This window comes from Notamacropus eugenii, chromosome 1 (genome assembly GCF_028372415.1).
Source record: "Notamacropus eugenii isolate mMacEug1 chromosome 1, mMacEug1.pri_v2, whole genome shotgun sequence".
Lineage (NCBI taxonomy): Eukaryota > Metazoa > Chordata > Mammalia > Diprotodontia > Macropodidae > Notamacropus > Notamacropus eugenii.
In genome coordinates, this window is record NC_092872.1 from 259,756,178 (window position 1) to 259,781,218 (window position 25,041).

At 43.9% G+C, this 25,041-nt stretch overlaps 1 protein-coding gene across 2 annotated transcripts in view; it reads right to left on the reverse strand.

The window, feature by feature from the left end:
* HK1 (hexokinase 1) overlaps positions 1-25,041 on the reverse strand; it is a 131,098-nt gene that overhangs the window by 4,729 nt on the left and 101,328 nt on the right. For both annotated transcript variants that reach the window (XM_072628756.1, XM_072628757.1), the window contains 8 exons: positions 17,731-17,886; positions 14,938-15,171; positions 12,770-13,074; positions 12,232-12,380; positions 11,244-11,363; positions 10,831-10,926; positions 9,179-9,278; positions 1,978-2,161 (listed from right to left, as the gene is read on the reverse strand). In XM_072628756.1, coding sequence (XP_072484857.1) covers positions 1,978-2,161; positions 9,179-9,278; positions 10,831-10,926; positions 11,244-11,363; positions 12,232-12,380; positions 12,770-13,074; positions 14,938-15,171; positions 17,731-17,886 — 1,344 coding nt within the window. The remainder of the gene's footprint in view (positions 1-1,977; positions 2,162-9,178; positions 9,279-10,830; positions 10,927-11,243; positions 11,364-12,231; positions 12,381-12,769; positions 13,075-14,937; positions 15,172-17,730; positions 17,887-25,041) is intronic.

A 25,041-nucleotide genomic window follows, 5' to 3' on the forward strand; every position in this document is an offset into this window, starting at 1 on the left:
GACGCACAGGACTACCTAGCTAATAACTGTCTGAGATGGGATTTAAACTCATAAGTTCAGAGCCCTCTACTCTACCCCACGCAGGCGGGATTTTGATTTTTAGGATCAATAAGGGTAAGGATGGAGCAATCCCAGGCAATGCTCTCACTTAGCAAGAAGGGGATTATATAACAAAAGTGTCCCTTCCCTGTGGCTCAGGACACAGCCTGCTGCTTGACCAGCTGCCCAGGCCATACCCTTGTGCTTTAGTCCTCGTATGACAGATAGACCCAGGGACTCATCAACTATGAGACCTGGAAAGAGTCTCAGAGACTGTCTGATTTAAGCTCCCTCTTTTACAAAAGAGCAAGCTAAGTACCATGGACAAAAAAATAAATGACAAAGGTAATGGAATGTTGACCCATGCTACCATCATATATCATGTGTTCAACAACTGGGTTTGAATTTAGAGGAAATGGGTTCAAATCCCACCTCTGACATCTGATACCTATGTGACCTTGGACAAGTCACTTTTCTGGGCCTCAGTTTTCTCATCTGTAAAATGAGGGAGCTGCACTAGAGAACCCTTCAAGGTCAGTTCTCTAGAGATGATAGAGAGGCCATCTTCTCTCTCTGAGTGCATGATCCTGTTTTCAATACTGGAGGTCGCCCTACATCAATTATAGAAGAATTTCTTGGCAGGATTATTCCCTGGTGTAGCCCTGACAGGAAGCCTTCCTAGCTGATGACGTGATTCAACAACCTTTACTAATAAGGTCCCAGGACCAGGTCCCTTGGTAGCAGCCTAAAACCACCAGGTGGCGCCAAATACTTCCAACATGGTTCCGTAAGCATCTGAGTTGCTTGGACACTACCAGTTAAACAGAAAAGCAATGCGGTCAGGAAGGAAGCTGCCCAGGAACAATTCCCTTCGGTCAGACATCCTTCTTCTACTCCATTAGTGTTACAAGAGTGTCACTGTCCTGGCAGAGTGATGTGGATGGTAGCCATGAGACTTGTGAGGGATTGTGTAGAGGGGAATTCTCATTCTGGTTGGGGCCTGCCTCCATAGGCTTGTGGAGGATCCACAGCTCAAAGGCACTTTGGAGGAAACCGAGGCCCAGAGAAAGGACATGGTTAGCACAAGGTCGCACAGTGACAGAGGCTAGGATCCTAGTCATTCCTGCCTCTCCTCCCCCACTCCCCACCCTGCCACTGGACTTTACTCCTTTCAAACCTGTCCTTAGAACTTTTCATCTGTTTCCCACAAAACATTCTGGGTTTTCAAGGAAAAATAAAGAATTTCAAACTTATCTATGGTATATCTTCTAGCATCTGTGGCTTCACCCCAAAGGGAGCTAAAAAGTTACTGGGACTGTGAGGCTGGAGTTTCTCCAAAGGGAATGGACAAAAGTCCTAGGGAGACTCTGGGAAAGTCACAGAGAACGGAGCACCAAAAAGCTGCCTCGTGATGGCAAGTGACCAAAAAATTTAAGAGGGAGTTTGAGCCCTGGGTTCAAATGCTTTCTCTGACTTGTGTCCTTGGCTAGGTCATTGGCTAAATGCTCACACCTCTTGGATGAGAAGGAGTCACCATTCTATTCCTTGTAGTAAGGTGGAGGACCACCAGGCCTTCCTCAAGGGCTTCCTCCAGTCTTTAGGGTTTCTCTGAAGACCTCCCACATTGTAAACCTGCACTCTCTTGATGTCCCAAACTAAGAACCCTGGAGCTTTGCCACCTTCCCTAGGGTTGAACCCTTACGAACTTTCTTACATGTGGTCTCCCCCAATTGGAGTGTGATTTTCTTGAGGGCAGCCTTTTCTATTTGTGTTCCCAACATTTAGCACAGTGCTTGGCACACAGTAGGCTCTGAAACATGCTTCCTTCCTTCCTTTGCTTCCTTCCTTTCTTCTTTCCTTCCTTCCTTCCTCCCTCCCTTTATGGGACAATTTCTCTCTCAACCACATGCTGCATCTCACTGAACCCTAGACAAATACCTTTGTTTGTTAGGATTGAGAGAATAATCATCCACAATTCTGTCAAATTCTGTCCTAATGTCTTCCAGGCATCCGTTGTCCCCAAAAGCACCCCACTCCATGTTGATGCACATCCGTCCCTCATTTCCCTCCACCATTTCAATATTCTTCATCTCTTCCATGTAGCAGGCATTGCTTCCTGTCCCTGAATTGGACAAAGAAAGGAAAAACATGGTAAGAATCAATGCTTTCATACAACTGCGGACTAAGGGCTAGTTTCTAAAATACCTAGTTTGCCCCACCCGCCATCTTACAGAAGAGAAACATGATATGCCCAAGGTCACACAGGAGTAAGAAGAAGCAGGAATTGGAACCAGTTTCTCTGACCCCAAATCTAGTACTTTCTGTGCTCAGGATTCTTTGGATACTTGGATACACCTCTTTATGGAGGTGATGGCTTTGTGACTTGACAGCCTTGTGTTACAGAAAGAATAAAGTTAGAAGTCAAAGCACTAGGGTTCCAATCCAGCTTGCACAACTTATTACCTGGGTGACTCTGGCAGGACACAACCGAGGGTCACCTGTCTGTTAAGACATGTCCTGGGGGAGATTCTTTTGGAACAGAAAACCCAGATGCTCCCATACTGAATTATGGTGGGTTTAAATCTTGCCTCAGACACTTACTAGCTGTGTGACCCTGAGCAGGCTCTTCATTTGCCTGCCTTTTTCCTCATCTGTGATATGAGAACCTCCAGGTCCCTTCTCCCTGTTCCATAGGGAAGCTGGCCCTGGAGTCCCTAGTCTGCAAGAAGGTGACTCAGGGTTTCTGGATCTGATGTTTGTTGTCAAGAGTTCCCCTAAGCCTGTAACTCACTTCCAGGGAAGCCTCTGACCAACTGCCCTTCCAGGGTGTGTTTTTTAGGCAGGAAGGCAAACCACACTGGGCCCCAAATCTGTCTTGTCACCCTACCTCAGCATGTTCAGACCCAGACCCAGACATGTGGGAAAGAGTTCTGAGAAAGAAGGGAAAAAAAGAGTCCCAAAGGAAAGTTGGTTTTATGGAGCTTTTTCTACAGGAATTGAAAAAAAAAATCCTAGTACTGGCTCTTTGAACAGGTGGGCAAGCAGCAGGTGGGCCCTGGAAATGTCTCTCTAAGGCCTGGACTATGGGGGTTGGGAGAGACCCCAGCCTTCTTCTGAGCATTTATGACTCAAGCCGAACAATCACTTTAGAATCATGGAAAGGAGGCGGAGCCAAGATGGCGGAGTAGAAAGACGCACATACACATAGCTCCAAACCCACAACCCACAGAACGGCTAGAGGGGAGTAACTCACGGCGAATTCTGCACCCAGAGGCCACAGAATATTGGAGCGAGGGAGATTTCTGTTCCGGAGAGACCTGCAAACCTCTCGCGGGGGGTCCTTCGCGCTGTGGACTGGGTGCTGGGACTGGGAGCTGAGTGCAGCCCTGCAGCGGCCGCGACACCATGAGGAAAAGATCCGAGCGGGCTACGGAGACGGGATCTCCAGCAGCGGCACAAGCCCCCCCACCCACAGGTGACGAGGGTCGGTGAGAGAGTCTCTTTGGCGGGTCGAGAGGGGAGTGGGATGTCCCCATGGCTCGGGCCCCCCCGGGAGATAGAAGCTGAGAGGCGGCTGCAGACAGGGGCTCCCCAAGCGGGCGGGAGCCTGGATCCATTGTGGAAGGTCTGTGCATAAACCCCTGAGGGAACGGTGCCTGAGAGGCGGCCCTGCCCCAACCTGACCATCTGAACTTAATTCTCACACTGAATAGCAGCCCTGCCCCCGCCAAAAGCCCTAAGGCGGGAAGCAGCATTTGAATCTCAGTCCCCAAACGCTGGCTGGGAGGATCAGGAGGTGAGGTGGGTGTGAGGAGAATATTCAGAGGTCAAGCCACTGGCTGGGGAGAATGCCCAGAAAAGGGAAAAGAAATAAAACTATTGAAGGGTACTTTCTCGGAGAAAAGACACTTCCTCCCTTCCTTTCTGACGAGGAAGAACAATGCTTACCATCAGGCAAAGACACAGAAATCAAGGATTCTGTGCCCCAGCCCACCCAATGGGCTCAGGCCATGGAAGAGCTCAAAAAGAATTTTGAAAATCAAGTTAGAGAGGTGGAGGAAAAACTGGGAAGAGAAATGAGAGGGATGAAAGAGAAGCATGAAAAGCAGATCAGCTCCCTGCTAAAGGAGAACCAAAAAAATGTTGAAGAAATTAACACCTTGAAAACTAGCCTAACTCAATTGGCAAAAGAGGTTCAAAAAGCCAATGAGGAGAAGAATGCTTTCAAAAGCAGAATTAGCCAAATGGAAAAGGAGATTCAAAAGCTCACTGAAGAAAATAGATCTTTCAAAACTGGAATGGCACAGATGGACGCTAAGGACTTTATGAGAAAGACAGATATCACAGAACATAGCAAGAAGATTCGAAAAATGGAAGATAATGTGAAATATCTTATTGGAAAAACAACTGACCTGGAAAATAGAATCAGGAGAGACAATGTAAAAATTCTGGGACTACCTGAAAACCATGATCAGAAGAAGAGCCTAGACATCATCTTCCATGAAATTATCAAGGAAAACTGCCCTGAGATTCTAGAACCAGAAGGCAAAATAAATATTCAAGGAATCCGAAGAACACCACATGAAAGAGATCCAAAAAGAGAAACTCCTAGGAGCATTGTGGCCAAATTCCAGAATTCCCAGGTGAAAGAGAAAATATTGCAAGCAGCTAGAAAGAAACAATTCAAGTATTGTGGAAATACAATCAGGATAACACAAGATCTAGCACCCTCTACATTAAGGTATCGAAGGGAATGGAATAGGATATTCCAGAAGTCAAAGGAACTAGGACTAAAACCAAGAATCACCTACCCAGCAAAACTGAGTATAATACTTCAGGAGAAAAAATGGTCTTTCAGTGAAATAGAGGATTTTCAAATTTTCTTGATGAAAAGACCAGAGCTGGAAAGAAAATTTGACTTTCTAACACAAGAATGAAGAGAACCATGAAAAGGTGAACAGCAAAGAGAAGTCATAAGGGACTTACTAAAGTTGAACTGTTTACATTCCTACATGGAAAGACAATATTTGTAACTCTTGAAACATTTCAGTATCTGGGTACTGGGTGGGAGTACATACACACACATGCACACACGCACACATACATAGAGGCAGAGTGCACAGAGTGATTTGAAGAGGATGGGATCATATCTTAAAAAAAAAAAATGAAATCAAGCAGTGAGAGAGAAATATTGGGAGGAGAAAGGGAGAAGTTGAATGGGGCAAATTATCTCTCATAAAAGAGGCAAGCAAAAGACTTACTAGTGGAGGGATAAAGAGGGGAGGCAAGAGAAAAACATGAGGTCTACTCTCATCACATTCCACGAAAGGAAAGGATAAAATGCACACTCATTTTGATAGGAAAACCTATCTCATAATACAGGAGAGTGGGGGACAGGGGCACAAGCAGGGTGGAGGGGAGGATGGAGGGGAGGGCATGGGGAGGAGAATGCAATCCGAGGTCGGCACTCATGGGGAGGGAAAGGATCTTAAGAGAATAGAAGTAATGGGGGACAGGATAGGATGGAGGGAAATATAGTTAGTCCCATACAACACAACTAGTATGGAAATCATTTGCAAAACTAAACAGATATGGCCTATATTGAATTGCTTGTCTTCCAAGGGGAAGGGGTGGAGAGGGTGGGAGCTAAAGAAGTTGGAACTCAAAGTGTTAGGATCAACTGTAATGTTCTTACCACTGGGAAATAAGAAATACAGGTTAAGGGGTTAAGAAAGCTATCTGGCCCTACAGGACAAAAGAGAAGACGGAGACAAGGGCAGGGAGGGAGGATAGAGGAGAGAACAGATTGGTCACAGGGGCAACTAGAATGCTTGGGTTTGGGGGGGGAGGGGAGAAAAGGGGAGAAAATTTGTAACCCAAAATTTTGTGAAAATAAATGTTAAAAGTTAAATAAAAAATTAAATTAAATTTAAAAAAAAAAGAATCATGGAAAAATTGGTCTTGCTCCCTTCCTTCCCTTATCCCCTGGGAAATAAACAGCAAGCAACGTTGTCCTGAGGATGAACACCAGGGTGGGTTCTTGGTCAACCAGTTCTTGAAAGCAGTGTTGTGGAGATGCAAAGAAGCCCAGAGGTCATCTGGGCCAACTCTGCCCTCTAATGGATGAGCAAAGTGAGGCTGGAGAGGATGAGGCATGGTAAGGCAATCTTGACACCCACCATAATAAATACTGTCTTCATAGATGTCTGTCTTCTGCTTATAACACTGACTCATTCGCCCAAGCACCTGACATAAAGCCTTTCACCAAGGAGGCACTTAATAAACCTTTGATTATTTTCAACTAGCATTTATTAAGCACCTATTATATGCCAGGTCCTATGTCTGTGTACCAGGCACCAAACATTGGGCTTTGTACATAGGAGGCAGTAAATAAATGCTGGATTATCTTCACTGAGTATTTATTGATATATATTACGTAATGTAATAATATATATTAACATATATATGCAAGGCCCTACCTATATCCATACTCCCAGCACCAAGCAAAGGGCCTTGTACACAGAAGGCATTTAGTAAATATTTAATTATCTTTTACAAGCATCTATTATCCACAAGGCCCTATGTTCATACTCTCAGCACCAGGAAAGGGCCTTGTATACAGAAGATATTTGAAAAATGTTTAATTATCTTCAGTAAGCATTTTTTAAGCACCTATTAGCCACTAGGCCCTTTATGGATGCTCTTAGCACCAAGCAAAGGGCCTTGTACCCAAAGTTATTATAGGCAAAGCTGTATGCTACGTGCCAGGTTTCCAAAGATAAAATAAAACTAGGCCTTGATCTCCAGAAGTTTATATTCTGCTATTCAGAAAGAAGGCCGCTTAATAAATGTTGAATTACATTGAACTAGCTGATATCCCTTAAATAGCAGACCACATGGTACACTGGAGGACCTGGGTTCTAATCCTGCCTCTGACCTTACTACCTGGTGTTTGCAATTCACACATTATCTCTCTGGGCCTCAGTTTCCTCATCTGTAAAAGAAAGGTGTTGCACTACATGACCTCTGAGGTCCCCTTCAACTCAAGATCAATAACTTCGATATAAATGTACTCCAATGTATCCATGATCTTACTGACATGGAAATTCCCTGCGAAAGCTCAAAATGGCAACCTTTCCATGCCTCCTCTTCTGGAGAAATTCATCCATGCCTTCCCATAAAATCACCACATGAGGTCTGCCCAAGGATCTTGGGGTCTTTTCTTGCCTCTCCCAGCTGACCAAGGAACCACACACAGTGAGTACTTAATACATGTTCAATTGACTCTTTAATTCAAACTCAGCCCAAATTCTCCAGATAAGCTCTACAGTGGCTTTAAAATTCATATCTTTAGAAAGAGACTTTATAAACCACATGGAGCAGAGAATGTTAGAACAAAAAGGCCAGGGGGCAGAAGCAGTGTCCTTTGGCTAAAGGATGAAGTCTCGTGAGTGTCTAGTAGCTCCTACACCTTGTTTTCCCCAGGTCTCACATACTTAATGATCTTCTGCTGGCCTTTGGTTGCCAAAGTTGGCCTGGAGTCAGGAAGTCCTGAGTTCAAATCTGCCTTCAGACACTTACTGGCTGTGAGACCCTGACCAAGTCACTTAATCTCTACTTACCTCAGTTTGCTCAACTAAAAATATCTTGTTGTGAGGATGAGATGTGCTAATATTTATAAAAAGTACAGTGCCTTGCATACAGTAGGGGTCCTATAAATGCTTATTCCCTATCCCTTTTCCACTGTCCTCCATCACAGGATTTCTCTGGTCTAGCCCTCCGTATATACTTCAGCCACCAGAACTAATGTACCCTATGTCCTAGCAATCCCATAAATCAATCCCCCACAAAAGTGTGATCAAATAAGGACTCAGTGAAAGAACTGGCATGTGACTCTTGGAGGAGATGGGTTAGATTTACTCGCCAATGTAGACTTTGAAGTCCAAGAAAAATTTCCTATCTGTGAAAGCTGTCCAAAAAGTAGAATAGTATGGCAAGAAAGGCGCTGCCCCTTGCCTTGGAGACCTTCACACAGAGGCTGAAGAGGACCCCTTACTGGGAGCACCACAGTAAGGATTCCTTTGGTGTATGGGTTGGACTGAGTGGCCATCGAGGACCCTTTCAATTCTCAGACTCTGGGATTCTAGGTCAACCAGAAGCTAATTGTTTAATAAACTATCTCTTCAAGGGCACGTGTCTTTGAAAACACCAGGAGAAAACACAAAGAAATCCTACCCTACGAATAACTGAAGGGCTGTTATGATATTTGGGGTAAGTGAAGCGTTATGGGCACACCTCCAAGGATACCAGAATGAGGACTCCCCACACACGTCCACAGCCTATAAGCCAGACTGGCAATAACTACTGGGCTAATTTTTAGATGCTATGGGACTATTAAGTGACTGTTTTTCTGAGTTTAACTCCAGGTATGAATGGCAAGAAAGGCAGTCTGAGCCTCCAATCCATGATGCCAGTAAGCTGGTGAGATGCTGGTATGAACTGCAAAAGGTGATCTCATTAGAAGGGTGGGAGAGCGGCTATTCAGCCTGGGCTGAGGTAGGATTCTCCTGACTCAAATTTCCCCACTGACACCTGGCAGACTTTAAGCCTGACTGAATGCAAGTGGACAATCTAATCCTGCCTGGAATTGACACGAAGTTGGGGAGATATGGTATCCCTGCAATGTCCCTACTCTTGGTGGCAATTTCCTATAGTCAAAAGGTTTGTGAACTTAATACCAGATCTATTAAATTATAGATTATGGGTAGAGGAACATCTGAGGCTGTCTAAAATTAAGCTTTTAGGCATAGGACTTTAGACCAACAACAAGTTAGGGTCCTTTAATTCTTAGTAATACTGTGGAGACAATTAGGTCAAGAGCTTGTGAAGTTAGCAACATAAATATTATTTGTGTCTTAGCTGGTTAATGTTTTAAAAAAAAATTCTTTTGTGGTCCATATTGTAAATGCTTTAAAAAGATGTATCACCTGACCAATAGTTTGAATTGTCTTATCTGTTATAAACTGTGTTAAAAATGAAAAATAAAATTTAATTATTAAAAAAAATAATTACTGGGCTAATCCCCAGGACTTACAGGGGCAGCTAGACACTAGGGAACCAGAGTTCATCTGAGACTCACCTACAATGAGTCCAATTTCGCAAGTCGGCTCTTCATAGGCACAGGTCATCATGGTACCCACCGTGTCATTGACCAAGGCAACAACATCCAGATCAAATTCCTTTGGAGAGAGTAGGGTGTGGGATAAGATTACATAGAGCACAGGCCTCAAGGTTTTGATTTTTGTGTTTTAATAGGAACCTGTAAAACGTTCATAGACCTTTTGGTTTTACTCCATCTGGAGAACTGTGTTTGGTTCCGGGGATCACAGTTCAGAAAGGGAAGCAGAAAGGCAGTGTGGGTCATGAATCCAAGGCACTAAGAAGATCTGAGTTAGAATCCTGCCTCTATGTTTACTCCCACCGTAAACTTCTCTATGCTAAATATCTCACATTCTCTTCACTGACCTCATCTGCTGTGTTCTCCAGTCCCCTAACCACACTAGTCACACCTCCTTTGGATGTGACTATTGCGGGCCAGTTCAGGAAAGAACGTCAACCTGAGATTCAGAAACTACAGGTTCAAATCTCGTCTCTGATGCTGGGTCCCTGCGCCTCAGTTTCCCTACCTATAAAATGAGTAAGTTGAGCTCCAGCAGGAGTGTGTGTCCCAACCTCCATGGGCAAACTGGTGAAAGCCAGGGACCTCTACTCAGAAATAATGTTGTTTCTTGTTTGAAAGAAATATTAACATGGCTAACAGAAATAGGCTTTGCATGACTTCACATGGATATGCTGCTTTCCTTCTTCGTGGAGGGAGGAGGAGATGACTGGGGAGTGGCTGAAGGGAAGGAGAAAATTTAGAACTCAATATTGTAAAAAAAGAAATGCTAAATGTCTGATATTATATTGCTTGCCTTCTCAATGAGGGAGGAAGACAATTTGGAATTCAACGTTTAAAAAAAATAAATTTTAAAAATAAAGACTTTTTTTAGAAAGAAAGAAATGCTAAATGTATTATTATGGACATCAAACTGCTTCTCAATGAGTGGGGGAGGGGCTGTAGGGAGGGAGAGAATTTGGAACTCAACATTTTAAAAAATGAATGTGACTTTAGAGATAAGTGAAAATAAAGTTGTCATTTTTTCCCCATCCAGGTTCATGGACCTCCTCCTGAAAGGTCCACAGACTCCTTTAAGAACTTGGTGACATTCAATGTTCTAAGATTCCTCTTAGATCTAGGTTCAAATATTATTAGAATCTAATATATTCTAGGTTCCCTAATTCTCAGTTTCTTTCTATTTTCAACACTTTATGTTCTAAGGTCCTGGCCAGCTCCAGTACCCTAAAGGTCTCTCCCATCCCTGCTATTTTATGATTCTTCACTACTGAAAGATTGGTAAACAGAGACTGAATCTTTGAGAGATTTAACCAAAAGCCACGAGGGGCAGCGTGACAAAGTGGTTAGAGCTAGCCTGAGATTCAGGAAGACGTGTCTACCTCATCCTGGTCATGTGAACATGGTCAAAGTCCCTGAGCATCTCTTAGCCCTAGAGGGACCTACTATGCTCCAGGGCCAATGCTAAGAGCTGAGCCTCTCCAACATTAGGGTGCAGAGGAGGTGCCTATCTCTGGACCACATTCCCCCAGCTCAGGTCCAGCCCGTGGGAACTCCTGAGCACCCAGGTGTCACAGCAGTAACCAGGTGGGGCTAAACTCAATTAAAGCTGTTACCTCTCTCCTTTTAATAGCTTCTCTCAGCAAGGTGGGCACATCTTGTCCTTCACAGTTGGATGCATTAAATCCCTTAGTCCATGTGAGCAAGATGCCCTAAGGAAAGAAAAGGTTCATTTTTTACTGGCAGGCCCCCCACAACACAGAAAAAGTGATTTATAAAATGGACAAGGATTAAAAACAATAACCAGTGATTCAAATACTTAAAAATCCCACAGCTTTCATGGTATTTCCCCATTCATGCTCATCAAAGATCAGCAAGGGAGATATTGAGGCTTTTTGTAGCCCAGTGGACCATGGTGCCAGCTGGTCCAATGAGCCTCCCACAGAGCATCTGGAAATGGGAGGAGCCAGATTTCTATCCCCCACGACCTGGGAGTCAAAGTACAGACCTGAGACGTGGCACAACTCACCCCATCCAAGCTGGTCTGTCGGCAAGGGAAGGAAAAGGTGAAGCCTAGGGGCAGCCTGGCACCCTTGATCCCCATGTAGTCGAGGAAGTCAGAGATACAGGAAACAATGTGGTCAAAGAGCTGGAGAAGAAAGATGGAGAACCACATGTGACTCCTCCAGTGAGAGCCTGCACAGACCAACCCAGGCTACCGAGCCCAAGACCAGGATTCCAATCCTACCTCATACGAGTTACCTGGCCTTTGAGTCTCAGTTTCCTCATCTGTAAAGCGAGGCACCTGGATTCAATAACCTCCATGGTCCTTTCTAGATCTAAATCTATGACCTTATGATCTTCCTCCAGGATATGTCTTTCTGAGAACTAGACTTGGAATCAGGAAGATCCAAGTTCAAATCCAGTCTCAGACACTTACTAGTAGTGTGACCTGGGCAAGTCACTTAATCTCTGTCTGCCTCAGTTTCCTTATCTGTAAAACAGGGAGAATAATGGTAGCTCCCTCCCAGGATTGATGTGAGGATCAAATGAGATAGCATGTGTATCTTAAAGTACCATTTAAATTCTAGCTATTATTTTATCTTTATTGCTATTATCATTATGGCAAAACACTCTTAAAGGCACTATGTAAATGCTAGTTAAAATTATTTCATTATTATTGTTATTATGGCAAAACACTCTTAAGGCACTATATAAATGCTAGCTATAATTATTTTATTGTTGTTGTTGTTACGGCAAAACCCTCACACTTTCAGTACTCTAGGGTGCTACTCAGTTTTCCAAAGAAATAGATTTAATAGAATTATTATTAAAAGTTTCAGTAGAATAGAAATAGATTCAAATATTGTGAAATACATTTAAATAAATATTAATCTAAATGAAATACTAACAGATTAAACGATTATTCCCTGTGCATGAGTACCAGCAACCTGAAGCCCTGGGAATGGCCGTGCTCTGGCTAGCCCAGGAAAGCCCCCGACCTGTCCCTCTCTCACCTCCTCCCCGGTGCCCTGCATCACTTCCTCAGGGATGGCGTAGATCTTGTTGTGCATTTCAGCACTTCTCTTCTTTCCACTGCGGATCTTTACCAGCAGGACCCGGAAGTTTGTGCCACCAAGGTCCAGGGCCAGGAAGTCTCCGCTCTCTGCCAGGCATCAGAAAACAGGGGTATAAGGGTACCCTAACAGCCAGGCTACTGCTCGCTCAGACACGCTCCCAGATTTCTGGAGGAAAGCTCAGACTGGAGAATGAGTGGTTCAAGGACACAGGCTGATGGTTCTCTCACACATACATATGCACACATATACATGTGCATGCACACATGGACTGAGGACTTTTAGACCTTCCTCAGGCAGACACCTGAAGGGAGGAAGGGCCCTGAGATGATCCACTGACATCTCTAAAGGGAATTCACAGAATTAATGGAGATGCCTGTTCTCCTTCTAGGAGAATGAAGAAGATGCGCTCCAGGTCCCCTGGGAAATAACAGGGGCAGGTGGGCTGATGGCCCCTCCCTCACCCAGAGGAGCTCACCGGTTCCGTCGGGGGTGCCACAGACGAAGGACGGCAGCATCTTTACTTTGGCCGTTTCATTGGTGTTCTTCTGTAATCCAAGATCCATCTCTACCCGCATTCTGTTCTTCACCTGCAAGAGCTGCTCGTTGCTGAGCTTGAGAGGGGCCAGTATCTCCTCCATCTGCCTGTGCTGCTCAGCCAGCCGATAGGCCACAGCGGTCACCATGGCAGCCCCCTTCCCACTCCCGCTCTCGGAGAGGATGAAGCGCACATCACAGTCAGGGACCAAGCGCCGCAGGGTCTTGTGGAATCGACGGGCATAGCTAGTGGTGTAGGGGGGACAACGTCATCAGACTCTGGGAACCAGTGTGGCACACGTCTCTCTACCCCCCACTGCCAACACCCCACAACTGTGCTATGATGCAAAGAGAAGAAAAAGGCATCTCAAAGATCACAGTTTATAGATTCTGCTTCACAGCCCTAAGAAATATTCAGAGCCTACTGAACAAGAGGGGACCATGTTGGGGGAAATTTTTTTCAAACCTAAATTATCTGCATTCAGTGTTTATACAGGTTGTCCCAAAGGTGGTGTGTTACATTTTAGGAAGCTTCTAAGGTAGTAAAAATAAAACCACACCAAGACTTTTGGGTCACTCTACTCTATAACACTACCTTGCATTTATATGGAGCCTGGACAGTCTTGGCGGGAGAAAAAGGGACAGTGCACAGAGCATTGGACTTGGAGTCAGGAAGGCCTGAACCCATCTTCTGCCTTAGTGATTTACTAACAGCGTGACTCTGGGTAAGTCACTGAATTTCTTGTGTTTTCCTCACCTGCAAAGTGGAGAAAATCACAGCTCTTTGCTCACAGGTTTGTTGTGAGATGATGCATGTCAAGTGGCTAGCGATTTATTATGATCATTATCATTGCTACAGCTTCCACAGACATCGTGCTTCTGTCTCAGAGTTTATCACTTTTCATCATGGGTCCTTTGGAATTGTCTTGAGTCACTGTCTAGACCACATACAAATGCTATCTACCCTCTATTTCTGGAAACTGGAAATAACTGGTGAGACCTTTGGTGGATCAAAAGGAATTAACCACATACATATATATATATATATGTAAAGTGCTTTAGTAACCTTCCAGTGCACCATCACCACCATCACCATCATCATCATCATCATCATCATCATCATGGAAAAACAAAAGGGAAGGCAGACAGGGGCCCATAAGGGTTATAAGGAGGTGAGGCCCAGGAGGACCTTAGGATGGTGACTCAGATGCCTGAATCCAAGGTCCCTTAAGAAAATGGATTCTTCCTCAAAGACCTGGGACATCTCTCCACAGCACATTCTGCAATCGCTCCCAAGCACAATTTCAGAGTTGAAAGGGACCTTGCCACCCTCCAGTCTAGCCCATTCCTGGAAAAAAAATTCTTTCAGTTTGTTTTTCCCTTTTGTTTTCAATAATAACAATAATTAATTATGATGGCAAGAGCTAGCACGCACATTAAAAATCACTTTACATAGGATTAATTCATTTAATCTTGGATTAAAGACCTCCAGGTGAAGGGGAGCTCACTACCTCCCAAGGGATTCCACTCTGTGTTTGAATAGCTAAGAAGGCTTTCCTTAAATCTGCTTAAATCTGGCCCTTTTCCAATTTCACCCACTATTCCTACTTCTGCCTTCTTGGGCTAAAGAGAGAAACAAGAGCTGGTAAAAAGAACACCAGGTTTGAAGAATCCTGGTTCCAACCTCTGGTCTAATCACTTTGCCTGGCTGAGCCTCAGCTTCCCACCCTGTAAAAAAGAGGGTGAGGCAGCGGATAGAGTACTAGTCCTGGAGTCAGGAAGATCTGAGTTCAAATCTGACCTCAGACATTCACTAGTTGTATGACTCTGGGTAAGTCACTTAACCTGGACTGCCCTCCCCAAAAAGAGGGGGAGGTAGAACTAGAGCTTCCAATGGCTATATGACAAAACTTCTCTGTTAGTTTTCTAACCTGAGTACATTGTGCTATTTCATATCTGTTGGTGCTGGTTCTGACCAAACTGTCATCAGATCTCCACTATGCCTCTGGTTCTGCCTGCCTGCCTAATCAACCAATCAATCACTCAGTCAATTAATCTATAAGCAATGCTTGGCATATCAGTGGTTAGTTACAGAGATAGAAGACTCACTGTGGATGAAACTTGTAAAGTGTCCCATCCACACCAATGGTGGTCCTCAGCCGAGTCACACCCTTGTTTTCTTTTAGGCGAGATAAGATGCCAGCCAACATGGCAGCCACCAGGTTGGCTGATCGATGTGAGACAATGGCACACACATGCTGGACAGAGACGCAATCTTCAGGGGATGGCTCCAAGCCAAGGTTGGTCAGGATTTCTTGGGCTCTTTGGAGGCCTTCCTTAGTTCTATAAGGTCAGAGAGACACATTAGGGTGCATGAAGGGCAGGGTCACACAAGAGATTACAAGTTATCCAGAGTCAGACATGGTGAGTGACCATGGAATTGGGCAATTGTATGGCACAGTGGATAGAGCTCCAGGCCTGGAGTCAGTAAGACTCATCTTCATGAGTTCAAATCTGGCCTCAGACACTTTCTAGCTGTGTGACCCTGTCACTTCACCCTGTTTACCTCAGTTTCCTCACCTATAAAATGAGCTGGAGAAGGAAATGGCAAATCACTGTCGCATCTCTGCCAAGAAAACCCCAAATGGGATTATGAAGAGTCAGACACTACTGTAATGACTTAGACTCTGATAGGGCCATGAGGAAGACCTACCACGTTAGATGATGGAAAGCCCTATGTTAATTGGGTCATATTGCTGGAACAAAGAAGTAGCATGGCCAGTCATGAGTAATTACTCACAGACAAATCATAGTAGGGTTCTTCTCCTGGGGTGCAAGGATCCCGGAGGGATCTATGGATAGATTTCAAAAGGTCCCTGAACTTGGATGCAGGAAAATAATCACACTTTTATTTCAATATAATCAATCCCCTTTGTAATCTTATATAACTTATCTTATACATTTAAACATGGTATTCTGAGAAGGTTCATAGGCTTCACCAGACTGCCAAAGGGATATAGAATGAGAAAAAATGTTAAAATTTTAGGATTTTTCAGATTAGAGATTTAGAGCAAGAAGGGACATTAAAGGTCACATAATCGAATCCCTTTCCTTTACAGAGAAGGAAGAGGAAGTAAACTTAAGACCTGAACAGGGACCAAGACAGATAAATCTCAATGGTAATTTAGAGCTATTTCATACTGACTTCGCAGCATCCATTCTTTTATCTCCCTATAAAATGTAAAATCGTTGAGGGTAAGGACCATCCCACTTTGGTGGTGTTTTTCTAGCTCCTAGCATAGTGCCAGGTGCATGATAAATGCTGTTGAATTGAATTATCTAACCTCAGTCTTCAGATCTTGGCCCACCCCCATTTTTCTCATTTACAGGGATTTCAGAGGCCATCCAGGTCAACATATAGGCAAGCCATTCTGGAGAGAACATGAAAAGCGAAGCCCCTCATCCTATGCAAAGTGAAAGTTCCAGTCACTGATGAAAGCAGATGTTCCAATACGGACCACTCACCCCCAAATTCCAGGGATATTCCAATGTCCACTTGGTGTCCCCTGTACTGATAGAAGAGTTTGTTGGTGATAAACACAAAAATGCTACTTGATGCTCTAGTTCACAGAATTTCAGTTGGAATGAACCTCAGAGGCCTGGTCCAGCCTCTGCCCTCATCTGGCCTCAACCTCACCTATGACAAGTGATTATTCAGCCTCCACTTAAAGGCCCCCAATGAGGGGAAACTCACCACCACCCAAGGTAGCTCACTCCACTCAGGGTCAGCTCTCATTGTTTGCAACTTTTTCCTGATCTCATACCCAAATTTATAACTACCCCCCATTATTCTAGTGCTGCCCTCTTAGGGAGAAGAAGAATAAATCCACTCTCTTTCTGTTGACAACCTTTCAGAAACTTGACTGACTGGTGTGGTAAGATTCCAGGTCACGCATCATTCTTGGTGCTGTCCTACAGAATCAGTTTTCTTCATTCTTTTGTGGGGGGTGGGTATTATAGAGGTCAGTTTTTTGGCAGTCTACTAAAGCCTATGGAACCCTTCTTAAAATGTTTTTAATTGCATCAAATAAAATACACAGGATTACAAAGGAAACCAATTATACTGAAATATAGTTATTAAAACAACAACCAAATTCATAACTCCCTCCCCCTTGAAAGCCATCTATAGCTCCCTCGGGAGGGAGTGTAGTCTGTGGACCCCAGGCTCCAGCTGCCCTCTGACTCATTGATAACTAATTTTCAAGGCTCTTAAGACTCTTGAACTCTTCACTCAGTTTTGCCCGTAAGGGGAGAGACACTTGACTAGCAAATACATAAGAAGAGTGAATTCCCAGGTTTCTTATTTAATACTCAGAAGCAGCTGCTAGATTGCCAGGCAAAATGCTTAAAGCTAGAATTATAGTGCTCTCTGGGCTGAGCTTTGAAAAAGTCACTTAAGGAAATTTGGGAGGGAAATCCTCAAGAAGCGAAGTCCTGGGGATTTTTAATCCTTGCTCCATCACCCAAACCATCTGCTTTCTGGCTCATCGCTTGCTTGGCTGATGTCAGCACTGTTCTTGTCCCTGCCCAACCCATCCTTTTAGGATTTAGTAAAGGCAAGGCTTTGAAGCTGAGGCATCCAGTGGCACTGTGATTTGGATGCTGTGGCCAATCCAAGGTACCTTTAGGGTGAACTAATGGAGAACAGACTAACCAGTAGAGAGGACCCATCTGCTCTATTCTGGGAATAATCGCTGATCCTCCCTTTCCCAAGGTCCACAGACTGACTGGAAACAAGACTATCTCTTGGAGAAAATGTTAAAAGGCCAGGAAGCAAAGGCCAGCAATGCTGGAGTGCTCTGGGATGGCAGAATCAGATATAGAAAGGAAGGAGCCACCTACTTCTCAATGGCAGACACATTCTTGGTTTCAAATTTCCCTTTGGTGAGCAGCTCAGGTGTGATCCGCCCTTCAAACAGGAGGCCCCCCTTTGCCATCTTCACAATAATCAGTCTGACAAGCTCCCCCATGTACATGCCACTAACCATCTTCTCAAACCTGTGAAGAGGAAAACAGCAAGCTTAGGCAACAGAGAGACCATACCAAAAAAAAAAAAAAAAGATGCCCCCAGGGAACTGGACATAGAGCCTGCTGGACCACTATTTGTTAGGCTAGACCCTTTGTCATGGTCATAACAAATACAAAACGGTGGTAACTTCATTTTCCAGGGGGTGGGACAATAGCTCTCTCTCTCAAGATCAACCCCCATGGTCTTCTTTATTTCAGTCCCTGATGAAGAGGTGGCTCTTCTCCTTGCCAGACCCAACTACTCAGTATGTAATTTATCCCATTCCCTTCCATCTTCTCCAGCTGAATGTCCCCACGATCATCCCCCCACTATCTCTAATCTTTAACTTCTTTCTGTCTATGTGCTCCCTTCTACTATCTTCAAACACATTCAATTTTTCCCCAACCTGGAAAAAGAAAAAACCCTCACTACAATCATCCCTCTATTGCTTCTCTTCCCTTTCTTAGACTTATTCCTTAAAGTTTTCTGCCAGACTCTTCATTTTTTTGTTTTATTCTGTTTTTATTTCTCATGGTTTCTCTCATTCATTATAATTCTTCTGTGCAACAAGGGTAATGTGAAAATGTGTTTAAAAGGAATGTATGTGTAGAGCCCACATCACATTAGATGCCATCTTGGGGAGGGAAGAGGAAGGGGAGGGAGAAAATTTAAAACATATGGAAGTGATTGTAGAAAACTGAAAACAAATTAAAAAATTGAAAAAGTTTTGATATTCGCACCTCCACTTTTTGTCCTCTTCCTCAATTTTCAATCTCTCTGCATCTTGCTTCCAACTTCATCATTAAACCGAAACGGCTCTCTCTAAATTTACTGGTGGTCCCATAATCACCAAACCTGAGGGTCTTTTCCTAAGACTCATCCTTCTTTGACCTCTCAACTCTTTTCTCCTTGATACTTACTTCTCTCTAGGTTTTCATGACCTCGCTGTCTCTTGGTTCTCCTCTTAGCTGTCTGACCACTCCTTCCCAGTTTCCATTGCTGAATCATCATCCACATTATGGTCCCTAATTGTGGGTGTTCTCCAAGGCTTTGTCCTGGGCTGCCTTCTTCTCTCCCTAGATGCTATTTCACCCAGTGACTGCATCAGTTTCCATGGATTCGATTATCATCTTTTTATTGATGATCTGATTTAGTTATCTGGTCCTAATCTTCAAAATAGCATCTCCACCTACTCATTGAACATTTCAAATGAGATATCTCATAAATATCTTAAACTCATCATGTCCAAAAATGAACTCATTATACTCAGAATCCTACTTCACCTTCCCAGTCACCCAAACTTACAACCTAGGAGTCATCCTAGGCTTCCTTACTCTCTCTCATCCCCCATATCCAAGCTGCTGCCAAAGCCCAATTTCACTTCTTTAACATGTTTTGAATATGCCTCCTTCTCTCCTCTCTAGTGAAGACCTTCATCACCTCATGCCTAAATTATTACAATCACCTGTTGGGGGATCTGCCTCCTTCAGGTCTCTCCTCACTCCAATTCAGCCACTAAAGTGACTTTCTTAAAATGCAGATCTGACCATGTCACCCCCTCCTACTCAAAAAACTCCAGTGGCTCCCTATTGCCTTCAGATCCAATACAAAATGACTCTTTTTGGCATTCAAAGCCCTTCCTGACCCTGCCCTCTCCTTCCTTTCCAGTTTTCTCATAGTTTTCTCCGAGATGTGTACTCTTTAGTCCAGCAACACTGACATCCTGACTGTCCCCAGAACAAGACACCATCTCTTGGCTCCAGATTTTTCTCTGGTTATTTCCCATGCTTGGAACACTTTCCTTCCTCATTTCGACCTCTTTCGTCCCTGGCTTCCTTCAAGTCCCAACTAAAATCTCACCTTCCAGAGGAAGCCTTTCCTAGTCCTTCTTAACACCTTTTCTCTGAGACTACCCCCAATTAATTCTGTATCTGTCCCGATGGTACATAGTTGTTTGTATGTTGTCTCACCCATTAGACTGTGACCTCCTTGAGGGCAGAGACAAGTTTTCCCTTTTTTGTATCCTCAGTGCTTAGCAAAATGCCTGGAACATAGAACATGCTTAATAAATGTTTGGGGACTGACTGACCATATCATTCCTGAGCTCAATAAATGCTACTGACTCCCTGTTACCTCTAGAAGCAAACAGAAAACTCTTCAGTGTTTCTGCCCTTCACACCTGGCTTTCCTTGGTATATATTATTTTCCTTCACATACTCTATGAATGAGTCAATCAGTCCTTTACTGTTCCTTGCACACAGCATTCCATTCTTTGTATTGTGGAGCTAGAGCACACTTCCCCTAATCTCTGCCTCTGAGAATTTCTAGTTTCCTTGAAAACTCAGCTCAAGTGCCACCTTCTATATGAAGCCTATAGTAATATTTAAGAACTTTAATCTCTCCAATGACCAACCATGACTCAAGAAGACTGATGCAATGTGCTGCCTACCTCATGACATCAGGAGGAAAGGGGCTACAGGTGCAAAATGAGATGTACACATTTAGCCAATGTGAGAATTTGATTTGCTTGATTATGCATTTTTGTCATAAGGCTTTGGTTTTCCTTTTCCTTTTTTTCCATTGTAGGGAAGAGTGATAAAATACTTATAAATCAAAAAATTATAAATAACTCTAATTTAAAAAAAAATACATGAAGCCTTTATTTTACTCTCAGTTACTAGTAACTTCTCCCCCTTCCAAAAAAAAATCACCTTGTATCTATTACATTTATTTTATAAATACGTTATCACCCCAATGGAATGTAAGCTCATTGCAGTCAGGTATTATTTCTTTTTTTTTCCCCTTATATCCCCAGTACCTAGCCCAATGCCTAGCATAGAGTGGATGACTAATACTAGCTTATTGATCGACACTCATCATTTGTCTTCTGGAATCAAGACTAGTCATTCTGAAGCATAGATCTTGAAGCAGAGAATAAAGAGCAAACCTCAAAGGATTCTCCAACTAGAAAATTGTAGGGACCAGGCTAAACTGTGCATGGGCAGCTCATGGCTATACTGTTTGAGGAGGTCAGTCCCGGGGATCTTAAACAATCAGGGGCAGCCAAGTCTTGTCCTCACTAGGACTGCAGAACATGTATCTTACAGGTCTTGCTCCATAAAAGTGGAAACATGACATGTAAGTTACATAAAGCAGCCCACTCCCCTTCTGGATAGTTCTAATTGTTAGGAAGTGTTCCCTAAGGTCCAGCCTAAATCTGCTCCTCTGTAATTTCCACTAATTCCTCTTGCTTCTTCCCTGAGGGGTCAATCAGAACAAAGCTGAACTCCAAGTATTTAGTCCAGACATACATGCATGAAAAGACAAGTAGAAAGCATCTGTAATCCCAACTGTAACATTGGGTTAGATGGCCATTCTACAGAGCCAGTCTGTCAGCACATCCATCCTGGACAAAAGCTCATTGTGCAATGAGCTAGGCCCAACCTTGAACAGGAAGAGAACAATGGGTAGGGTAGTCTTTGAGAAAATGAGCAGGACTTGTAATAACCCCAAGTTCTTCCCTGAAACAAAGGTACCTCTTTTTAACAGTATTCTGGTGACACTACCTGACTGCAAGTCATTAGATCCTTCCAGTCTTCAAAGAATTCAAGGTATGAGTCACCCAAAGAATGTGAAGAAGGGCATCGTGGGTAGGAAGAGGATGAACTTTGTTATGCATGAAAAAATGTCCAGGAGATATGTTAAAGCAGGAAAAAATGGGCCTACTCACAAGAGCAAGGAATAAGGTATCCATCCACAAACTATCAACAGATCTAGAGACAGGCAGACAGCACACTGGATAGATCCCCTACCATGGGTTTAAAAAACACTTTAAATTTTATCAATGAATAAAAATCTATTTTCTCTACTTCCCACCTCCCCCATCCCCAATGAAAAAAGAAGAAAAAGAGGGGGGAAATCCTTGCAATAAATAAGCATAAGCATACAAAACAAGTTTCAATATCAGGCCCGGCCAAAAATGTGTATTTCATTCTGCACTGAGTCCATCACCTCTTTGTTGGGATGTGGCAACTCATCGATCCCCTGGGTTAACTTGGGCAAGGACATGGCCAGACACTATCCAAGGAGGAACGTGAAAGCTGATAAAAGATCCCAGAGGGATCCAATGTGGATACATCCTTGACTGTCTAGGTCTGTGTTGTCTCTCCCCTTTAAAATCTGTGCCCACTAAAAAAAAAAAAAAGATCCTTTGACCCAGCAATACCACTACTAGGACTGTATCTCCAAGAGATCATAAAAATGGGAAAGTGTCCCACATGTACAAAAATATTTATAGCAGCACTCTTTGTAGTTGCCAAAAACTGGAAGTCAAGGGGATGCCCATCAATTGGGGAATGGCTGAATAAATTATGGTACATGAATGTAATGGAGTACTATTGTGCCATAAGAAATGATGAACAAGAAGACTTCAGAGAGGCCTGGAAGGACTTATATGATCTGATGTTGAGTGAAAGGAGCAGAACCAGGAGAACTTTATGCACAGCAACGACCACAGTGTGCGAGAGTTTTTTCTGGTAGAACTGGAACTTCGTAACAACGCAAGAACTTAAAAAAAAATTCCCAATGGTCTTCTAAGGCAAAATGCCTTCCACACTCAGAGAAAGAACTATGGAATTCAATCACAGAATGTAGCAGATCGTGTGTGTGTGTGTATGTCTATTATGTTTTGATTTGTTATATGATTTCTTCCATTTATTTTAGATCGACTACATAGCATGACTATAGTGAAAACGTACTCAATAGGAAAGTAAATGTAGAAGCTGTACAGAATTGTATGCTGTCATGGGGAGGGAAGAGGGTAGTGGGGGGTAGGTATGGGGGGGATAAAATCTTAATTTTATGGCAATGATTGTAAAACATTAAAAAAAATAATAATAAAATTAAATTTTAAAAAAAAATCCGTGCCCACTGAGATTAGGGATTATTTCATTCTTTGTACTGGTATCCCTAGCACCTAACACAGTGACAGGGACACAGGAGGTATTTAATAAATGCTTATGGATTCATAGGGAAGTGACAGCCCTGCCATCTTCTGCCCTGGCCAGATCAGATCTAGAATAGTGTGGTCCATTCCAGGTACCTCATTTTAGGAACGACAATGAGGATGGAGAAGATATCTGGGGAGGACCAGGATGCTGAAGACCTTCAAGTTCATGTCATAGCTGAAAGATATAGAGACACTTAACCTTGAATTGTGGACGCATCTTCAAGCCCAGGGTCGCACAACCAAGAGGTTCCTGAGGCAGGATTTGAACCGATCCATTAGACCAGACTGCCTTTCATATTGCCTAGAGCCTTTTAAAAGCACATTTACAATCACTTCCTCATCAGGGTCTCACTACCGCCCTATGAGGGGCTGGGGAATCATCTCCATCCAATCCCACTGGACAAGACAGGAAAAGAGAGAAAATACAAGGTACTCAAGGTCACCCAGTGGGAGAGGGAGGATTAGAACCACCACTTTTCAATACGTAAAGGAACGGAGGGAAGAGAGAAGAGGGGGCTGCATCTGGGAGTGGGGGGAGAGGTCAGATGGACAGAATGAGGCCAAGAACCTGGAAGGTCAAGGCAGTGGGGCTTAGACCCCATCCAGCTGGCAAGTGGGGGCCAGTGCTGTTTTCTGAAAAGGGGAGTGCCTGGCCAGTGAACAGTCTGGTCAAAGACTGCTGTGGGGTGCTAAGACAGACCCCAGGTACTTGGAGCAATGGGATAAACCTACATCATGAGAGCTGATCCCCAGGGGAAGCAGCTCAAACCTGCTTGGCAGCTGCCCTCTCCCCTTCTGTCAACATCTGGCACTGTGAGAACACTGCTTTCATTGTTTCCTCTCGCCACGGGAATGGGCTTGCCTGGGTAAGCCCTGAGGATGAAGCCGCAGTCCTGGCCAAGACCCTGATCATTTCTCATGGAAACCATCGCCTGAGCCAACCTGGGCCATGGCCCGTCCCTGCACCCCCAACCCTACCAAGGCCCAGGCTCAGCACATTCACCTTGGATCCAGAACTCAGAAAGAGCAGGGTGGACATCTCCCCTCTGACACTTAGTGACTGTGTGACTATGGGCAGGTGGCTTAACCTCTCTGGGGTTTTAACCTCAGTTGTGAAATGGGGAGAATCATACCTACAGTACTTCACTTACTAGGATCCATTGGTCTAGAAGGTGGTACGTTAAAACCACGTCAAATGAGAGGAGTTAGACTAAATGGTCTAAATCGATGTCCTGTCTTCTAAAATGTGCACAAACTCTAAAGAATGATAGAAATGTGGGTAAAATTTAAAGAATTAAAATAACCACGATCTTCTCTCAGTTCCCAGGGCAGGCCAGCCCCAAAGCTTGTGTCTCCCTCCAACTGGTAGAAGATGCCCTAGTGAAGCTGGGCATAGTCTCACCTACCAATGGGCGGGTGTAGCCATGCCCCGGAGAACTGAGGGCAGTGAGAAGTGTTAACCTCAGCATTCATGGGAGACCCCAGCCCAGATACCCCCTTATTGAAGAAGAAAGAAATAAGTGCTTCTACATCCCTCGGCATCGTTCAGTGAGGGCCTGCTCAGACGAGGAGAGGGGTGGGGGCTGGGGTCTTGCTTTGCTTCTATTTAGTGTTAATGTTGCTTAGTTTAACAATATTCAACATATTATGACAATCCCCTATTGGCAGAGAGAGTTTCCTACACCAATGACAGTCTAATCCTTATCCTCATTAAAAAATATTTTATTTTTTTAGAAATTTTTTAAATAGCTATTATTGAAATACAACATAACTATTAAATGTTCACCTTATATAAATGTTAACCATGAAAAGATGGCTGACATTTCTCCGGGAATTTAAGACTTGCAATGCTGATTACTTGCACTTCCTTAGCTGGTCCTCTGTTCTTACCCCACCCATTTTCCAGAGGTGCTGCTTGAAAAATAGACAGGTTAAGGGAACTTCCTGAGGGCACATAGCAGTTCTAAATGCTGAGGGACCATGGACTTGACCAACGAGAGCAGGAGTGGAGGGTTCAATTTGGAATGCTGAACGACAATATGGTGACCCCAACAAAAGCTGACTTTATAGAATGCAGGACAATTGGAAGCTAAGACAAAATCTCACCTCTGGCTCCTTACAAGGTGGTAGGACCACA